This window comes from Lactuca saligna, chromosome 2 (genome assembly GCF_052625555.1).
Source record: "Lactuca saligna cultivar CGN05327 chromosome 2, ASM5262555v1, whole genome shotgun sequence".
Lineage (NCBI taxonomy): Eukaryota > Viridiplantae > Streptophyta > Magnoliopsida > Asterales > Asteraceae > Lactuca > Lactuca saligna.
The window spans coordinates 132,280,048-132,289,026 of NC_136418.1; the positions used below are offsets into that span (position 1 = coordinate 132,280,048).

At 31.5% G+C, this 8,979-nt stretch overlaps 1 protein-coding gene across 1 annotated transcript; it reads right to left on the reverse strand.

Annotated features, from left to right (window-relative positions):
• Positions 1-4,931: 4,931 nt before the first annotated feature.
• LOC145030094 (uncharacterized) lies at positions 4,932-6,874 on the reverse strand. Its single transcript, XM_078978520.1, has 4 exons — positions 6,725-6,874; positions 6,184-6,619; positions 5,831-5,992; positions 4,932-5,734 (listed from the first exon to the last, which is right to left on the reverse strand). Exons 1-4 carry the CDS (start codon positions 6,872-6,874, stop codon positions 4,932-4,934), a joined length of 1,551 nt encoding a protein of 516 aa, XP_078834646.1.
• Between the last annotated feature and the right edge of the window lie 2,105 nt (positions 6,875-8,979).

The following is an 8,979-nucleotide window of genomic DNA, read 5'->3' on the forward strand; positions in this document are numbered from 1 at the left end:
CAGATTTGGGCGTTCCTAAATAATCTTTTATTTTTACACTTTATTTTATCACTTCAATGATGAATTTTATAATAATATTTTATACAAATATTATATACTTATAATAACATACTTATAATATTTGTTCACATCATGTATATATATTAATGCATATTGATATAGTCTGTAATGCATATAATGAATAATTATCCTATTCGATGATTTTGATTATTCAATAAAAAGAATAATTATAACTAAAATCTCTTAAATGTCTAGCCCTACAACCACATAAATCCTTGAGTACATTCACTATGATTTATAAGGTCATTCTCCAGTGAAATCACATGGTGGATGCTCATATTTCATGATTTCATTGATGACTACTCAAGAAAGGTTTGATTGTATTTTTTGAAAACCAAATACATGGTGTTTGGTTGGTTTAAAGAGTATAAGACAATGGTTGAAAAACGGACATGAAAACAATCAAAAACACCCAAAATGGATAATATGTTAGAACTCTACAATCCACCATTTGATAACTTCTACAAAAGGAAGGTATAGTGTGACACCATGATGTAGGTAACATACCACAATAGATTATGTTTGAAGAACGGATGGGTATTAAGAAGAAACACTCAATGAAGAACATTTTAGGCTAGATGGGTCTTAAGAAGAAACTACAAAGGGAGAGCCTAAGGATGGTGATGATGAGAATGAAGAAAAGAGTCAAAATTTATAGCATAAAGGAAGCAGAAGAAGAACAATTAGAACCCTCCAAATATACAAGAGGTATCAATACTTGTACCATTGTTTTAGTTGTATATGCATTGGTAGTTGTAGAGAACAATGATTTAGATGAGTCAATATAATATAAATAGGATATTATGACTAAAAAAGCAACATATTTCTTAATGGAAATGAATGAATAAATGATATCTCTAGGAAAGAATGAAACATGCGATCTAGTACCGTTACCAAAGGGAACGAAACTACTAGGGTGCATATGGGTCTTTAAAAGGAAATTAGGAATCCCCGAAGTTGAATCTACGAGATTTAAGGCAAGGCTGATGGCAAAGGAGTTCTAACAATAGTAATGGATAAACTATAATGATGTTTTATTGTCTGTTATGAAGCACAAAACAATTCAAGTTCTATTAGCCATAATGAGTTCGTTTAATTTGGAGCTTGAGCAGCTTGATGTCAAAATTGAATTCTTACATGGTAATTTAGAAGAGAATATGTATATGTCTCGGATAGATGGGTTCCTTTATGACAAGAAAGATCGTGTATTTTTGTTAAAGAAATATCTCTGTGGTTTGAAACAGTCTCCAAGACAATGGTACAAAAAGTTTGATTCGTTTATAATTTTTCATGACTATGTTTAAAACCAATTTGATAATTGTGTGTACTTAAAGGAAATGTTTGATGGTTCAAATATATATATATATATATATATATATATATATATATATATATATATATATATATATATATATACGCACACACACAAGTTGCTATATGTGGATGACATGTTAATTTCTGCTAAGAAAATGGTTGAAAGTAAAGAATTGAAAACATTATTGAAAAGTGAGTTCAAGAAGAAGGATTTGGTGTAACGAAGAAGATAATGGACATGAAGATTTTAAGGGATAGAGAAGAGGATTTGTTGAATGTTTTTAAAAGGAAATATATTGATAAAATATCATAATATTTCTATATAGATATGTCCAAACCGGTATGCAAACCTTTAGCAGCAGACTTTGAACTTGGTCGTAACACTATACCAACTACAAATGAGGAGAGGCGTTACATGAGCAAAGTTTTATAATATAGTGACATTGGAAGTCTCATTTATGATATGGTATGTACTATACCTAATATGGCTCATGCATTTAGAGTGGTAAGCATGTTTATGAGTAATTTGATAAGTAATCAAGTGGATTATATGATCGTTGAAATGAACGTCTAATATTTGTCTAGTTTATGATGCTAGAAAATCTCATGATAGTTTGGTTGGATATGCAGATGATCATGGTGGAGAATTGGTAAGAAACGATCATTTACCTGCTATATTTTCACCCTATCCAAATTTGCTATTAGATGGAAGGCAACATTACAACCGACAATTTCCTTATCCATAACCAAAGCAGAGTACATATCAATGGCTGAAGGGATAAAATAGTGTATATGGCTACATGGTATCATTTAGAGTCTTGGATTGAAGGTGGAGAAACCTACTTTGTATTATGACAGTGACAATGCTTTAAGCTTGGAAAAGAATCTATACATCATAAGAAGACTAAACATATTGATGTTAGATTGAACTTCATTTGTGATGTTCTTCAAGGACATAGGTTCTCTATTGAGAAGATAATTACTGAATAAAACCCCAAAAATATATTGAAAAAGGCGTTACCAATATAAAAGTTCAAGCATTGCTTGGACTTGGTGAATGTTCATTGGCGTGAAGTCCCTTCGGGGCAAACTCACAAGAAAGAGATGACTTTTAGGAATCCTTGATATTCGAAGATAAATCAAGTCATGGTGGAGACTGTTTAGTCTGACTTGGAATTTAATGATTCAAATAAATAAACCGACTCACAACAAAGTGAAGTAATCCGAATAAAGATTTTGAAGGGATAAATGTTTTGACTAGGCTGAGGGTTGTTGGATGTGTACCTGTTTGTTATTCCAGACTTAATTGTATATAGGTTCAACCTTTTAGTTGCTAGGGTTTTATAGTTATAAATATTCGTAGCTAGCGTTCCTAATGTATCACTTTAAAAAATAGTCGATTAATAGAAAGAGTTATTTGGTTCCTACATTCGGATATAGGTCGTACTGACCAAACCAAGTTATTTCTCTTTGTCATTTTGTATTGTTTTTCTTTGACTGCTTGCTCAACATAAAATTTTATCAAACAATTTTAACGTGATATCAAACCAAAACACTTATAGTTTTCCTTTTTTTATTAATATTACTTTTTTATATAATTTATCAACTAATTGTCATTTGTGGTGTTGCACTAACAAAGATATACTTTCAAACCTTATTTTCTCCGCCTCCTCCATGCATAATTATTTGTATCGAAACTTTATTTTGATACTTTTATGGTCCAATTGATATGATATCGTTACCATTCTATATGTGATTATGGTCCAATTGATATGATATTGGTACTGTTCTATATGTGAACCGTTGACATTTGAAAATGACATTCTATATACGATTTGCAAAAGACTTCAACGCTGTAATGCAGGAGATTACTTAAGTATTAGTTCATTCTTAAAATCCAGATATATGTTTTCGAATTTGCATTTAGAGGGTGTTTGAGATTACTTTAAAAATGACTTTTGGACTTTTCACTTTTCCAAAAAGTTAAAAAAGTTCAAAAGATATTTGAAAAGTTGAAAAGTTTTTTTTAAAACAACTTTTGGTCAAGGGAAAAATATTGGATGCTAAAAGTCACGAAATCATGACTTTGTGACTTTTTAACCTCCTAAAAGCAACTTTTGTCTTTTGTCCATCCAAACACATTTTAAACCATTACTGACCTTTTACAAAAAGTTCTTTTAGAGCATTTAGTGTAGGCAACTAGTCATTACACAAAATTGGTGTCACCTCACATGCCACATAAGCAATGGTGTTATAACACCAAGTGTGAGGAAATGATCACCATGATAAGAGCATGTTATAACACCAAATTTTTTCCATTTCATAATTTTTTTTTGAGTTTCTTTTTTTAGTTAAAACAAATATATTTTAAATAAAACATAATATATAAAAAAACATAATGTTTAAGAAAAATAACATAACATTTAAATTACACATAACATCCAAATTGAAAAAAAACATTACAATAAAAAAAATATTATATTTTTCCTAAACAACGCTATTCGTTATCGTTACTGTGGAAGATATAATCTGCTAAGTCCTCTCGAAGTTGTATGTGTTTATTTGCGTCTTGAATGTCAATGACTCTATGCAAATATTCTATTGTTCCTGGTTGAAATTGAACATGTCTGGGCTCCGTTGTGATATAATGTACAATATTTCACCCTTTATCTTCTACTACCATGTTATGCATTATGATACATGCATACATGATATATCGTAGAGTTTCTAAGTCCAATAGTCGTGCCGCATGTTCAACTATGTGCCACTTCGCCTTTAGCACTCCATAAGCATGTTTCACATCTTACGTGCTCCTTCTTGTCTTCTCTTGATTTTTTTTTCTCTTTCTTCAACCGGGTGTCGAAGTTGTCTATGTTTATTTCCATATGTAAGGTAATACCCATATTTGTATTCGTTTCCATTCACTGTGAAAGGAGCATCCATGGCCTTTCCATTCAAAAGATCGTCAAATATTGGAAACTGATCAAGAAAGTTGATGTCGTTGTTGGAACCCGCAACCCTAAAAAATGCATGCCAAATCCATAAATATTGTGAAGCAACAACCTCTAAAACCAACGAAGACGATCTATGATGACCACTTGCATATTGCCCTTTCCATGCTACTGGACAATTTTTCCATTTTCATTGTTTGCAATCAATGCTTCCAATCATTCCGAGAAACCCATGGCGTTCTTCATGCGCCACATACAATTCTTGCAAATCATGCAACAAAGGTTTCCGCAAATATACGTCTCTAAATGTTTCAACAACACATGTTGACAATGTATACAAACGCTCCCTTGCATTTCTTTGATACATTCTCCTATAGTCGTCCATGGTGTCGGGTGACTCCAGTGGCGTAGCCAAGATTTTGTTTTTGGGTATGCCAAATAATTTACAAAATATAAATAAGTAGCAAAATACTTCAAACGATAATAAAATGTAACAATGTATGCATTTTTAAAGTAAATTGGTCATTTTAGTTGCACACTACGCTCTCTTACATCATTAAAATCATCTAAAATAGAGTCTAAACTAAAATTCTTAGCGATATCTTTCTAGATGTAAAGAACTAGACTATCAGCAATAAAATCACCATCCATCTTGTTACATAGTCTATTATTCTTTACAATTTTCATGGTGGAAAATGCACGCTCAATAGTCGTAGTAGACACCGCAAGGGTCAACACAAGCCGAATCAATTTGTCAACAAGATAGTAATGACTTACTTTCCCTGTCTCTACTAAGCCTTGACATACTTCAACAATAGATAACAACTTTCCCAAAAATGGATGGTCCTTCACATAAGCTTCAAAGTGCTTCAACTGAAATTTTAGAACATCTATTTCCTGTTCTCTGATATCAAGATAATAATATTTTTTTTCAAGTTTGCAAATAGAATCAGAATTGAAGCGTTTATATCCCTCCTTTGGATTCAAAGCAAGACTAAGTTCTAAAATCTCTACAACTCTTTCATTGAACCTTGTATCAATTTTCTGTAACTGAAAATCAATAGTTTCATTAAATATATCAAAATGATAGTGATGCTCAATAGTAGTATGACCTCCCTTCGTGTTGCTTCTCCCTTCAAAATAAGGATCTTTGAATTCAGGAATATCAATATCATGCTTCTTACAAAACTCAACGACATCATCAAGAAAAGTTGCCCATTCATTATCTTTAAGGGTTTCAATCAGTTTCTTTGTGTGGGAGACCATTGTGATTGCACTCATGATGTCTTGAGATTTTTGTTGTAAAGCTTGACAAAGAGTATTAGTAATTCCCAAAATTTGTTTTATCACATGTAAAATGAAAACAAATTCAAAAGATGTCATTCTTTTTAACGCGATACTAGCATCACCTTTTGTTTTATAATTAGAACCACTTTTTTTTTTTTTTTTTTAATGTTTTCCAAAACCATACAAGTTGGATTATACATCTGAAGAAGACTACTTACTAATAGAAGTAAAATGTAAGCTCCAACGAGTGTCTCCGACACGCTTTAAAGTACCAATTTGATTAGCCCCTTTACACATATTAATTTCACCAGATTCTAACAATTCTGTAATTTCAGCAGCTTGAGCAGCTTGTAGCACATCTTGGCGTTTACAAGAAGCACCTGTGACATTCACAATGAAAGATAAATTTTGGACAAATTCATGTATATAGCTTACTTCTTTAGGTACTGCAACCAACACAAGTTGTAACCGATGAGCCATACAATGTATATAATAAGCACATGGATAATCCTTAAGGAATAATGTATGTAATCCCTTCCATTCACCACACATATTGCTAGCTCCATCATACCCCTGTCCACGAAGATTCTCAACAATAAGCTCGTAAGAAGTAAGAGTTTCACATATAGAAGAATACAAAGTGGAAGATGATGTATCTTTGACAGGAAAAGATCAAAAAACCGTTCTTGTATGTAACCTTTCTTGTTAACGTATCTAAGAATAATGGCCATTTGTTCTTTATTACTTTCATCACTTGCCTCATCCAAGATTATGCAGTATTTAGAATCACAAATATCTTCAACTATCTTTTTTCGTACTTTATCAGCAAAAACATGTAAAATTTCTTTTTGAACCTCATGTGAAGTGTATTTTGCATTGTCGGGTGCATTTTCTAAAACGACACCTGCAACCTCTTCATTGTAAGAAGTTGTGTGCTTGATTAACTTAATGAAGTTGCCACAATTTTTTGAATCAATTTTCTCATCATGCCCTCTAAAAGAAATCCACTGAAATGAAAGAAAACAAACAACATCTATTAATGTTTTCACCCTAAGCCTATTCTTTTCAAATTAATCAGCAGACTGTTTTTGCATCACTTTATCAATATGTACGGATTGATTCATTAAAGTATCATAAAACCGCACAACAATATAATGTTGAGAGATTGGTATATCTCCAATGTGTTTTAAAAATGAACAATGTTTCCCTTTAACTTTGTTTCCATTTTTCAAAACCATTGGTTGTAAATGCATCATGACCATTATGGGTATTTGATTCTTTAAGAAAAAAATAACAATAAAAACAATATGCTCTATCTTTAGTTTTAGAATACTCAAGCCAAGGAAATTCGAAATACCATTTAGACTGAAAACGTCGTGGATGACTTTTTGACCCAGATGGAGGATATTTAGGCAACACATATTGATGTGGCCCCGATCTTAAGTATGCTTGTCTGATTTCATCATTCATATTGACTGCATAATTCCATGTAGGTAGACGTAGGCTAGGTTCATGTTCAATAGAACAAAATGTAGGATTCTCAACCGTTGAAGATGGTGCAGTGCTCTTAGTTATTGAACATGGTAGAGGGTTATCATCTTCTGAAGGTGATTTGAGGTTTCCCAACCGGTAATGATGATGATGAAGTGTTTTTCTCATCGCCTCTTGGTAAAACATTATGCTTGAAAAATGAATCCAATCTTTTTTGCTTTGTTCCCATTGTTCAACGAAATCACAAATCACAAAAAAATCAAGTACAAACATAATCTTATATCCGTATACAAAGCAAACTTATATGTAATACAATAACACATAATACAATTATTCATATAACTATTTCATAGTAACAATTAACAACCTAATTTATAAAATACATACAAATATACGATAAAAAATGTAAAATCAATGTAAACCTCAATGTTAAATTGGTTAGAACCAAGTCAATTAAAACTTATATACAATATAAATAAAACAAACTAATTAATTAAGATAACAAGAAAAAATACAAACCTGGTGACACTATGGAGAACTGAAGATTAAACTTTGAAGCGTTCTATTGCTATAAGAAATTGGAACGACGAACGATAATCTAATACAGTTTCAAAAGCTTAATTAATTGAGATGCCGGGAAAAAGTGTTTCCCTAACGTTAAATGAGAATTTGCGAAAAAAAAAAAAAGAAAAAAAAACTTAAAAGTTGCAGACGGTGGGTGGGCCACTATAGCCCAAAACCTACTTTCACTAAAAAAATTATATTATATATAGAATATATATGTATCCTCAAGTTATTAGGGTGGGTCATGACCCTCTTGTATTCAATTATCTCCGCTTCGGTGACTCTTCTATAGCCATCAAACGAATGGCCGGAACACATTTCTGCAACATTGTAAACCCTCGTCTACCTCTAACATCATATCTCAATTGAAAAAAATTCATACCTAAAATATAAATTAACTACAATTTAAAAATATAGTACATTTGTATTAAAATTAAAGAAACATGTAGTAAATTTGTATTTAATTTGTATAAAAGTATAGTAAATATGTATTAAGATTAAAGAAATGATACTAGCTTTCCAAGGTGTTGACGATCCGTAGGAACACATTCCAACTCAAACGAAATTTTCTTTTGAAGTTTTTCGACCCGTATACACAATTATCCGCAAAGTAATCGCGATTCGTGTCCTTCCTCGTGATTTCTATTTAACATCACATGTCTTGTTAGTTGCGGGACTGAGTTTGGTTGTAGCAGTTTGTTAGTGTAATAATGATACATCATCTTGAAGAATATATATCGTCATCAGAATCATCGGACGAATCGAAATAATCCATATTTTTTTTTGAAAATAATTGAAATTATATAAAGAGAAAAAGAGAAATTGTGTGAAAATATATATAAAATGGTAGGTATATATAGGATAAATGAATTTTTTTAATAGTTATTAAAAAATAAAATGACCGTTGGCAACGGTTGGTCAGCATTAAAACTTTAAAATTCAACTCGTTTCTTCTGGTTGTGATGCCAACGAGATAACCTCTTAACGAGCTATAACACGTTACAATGCCGTTGTGGCTTTACCACGTCGGCCATAACGAGCAACTTTGTGCCTATACCGTTTAGTCTTATAAAAAGGACTTTAAACTTAAAAAGGTAATCTCAAACTACATAGTTATTTTGAAAAATTGGAAAATTCAGGAATTTTTTTTTATCATATATATATAATTTATCTTTATACTTTACATGAATTTCTGAATGTGGATACATTTAGTTAATTAGGACTTATCACTTTAAAGTCGCGTTCACTGTTTACCGCTGTGTTCATAGTTTACTCGTTCAACTACCTTTTTGCTTTGTGCGTTTGTATGCAG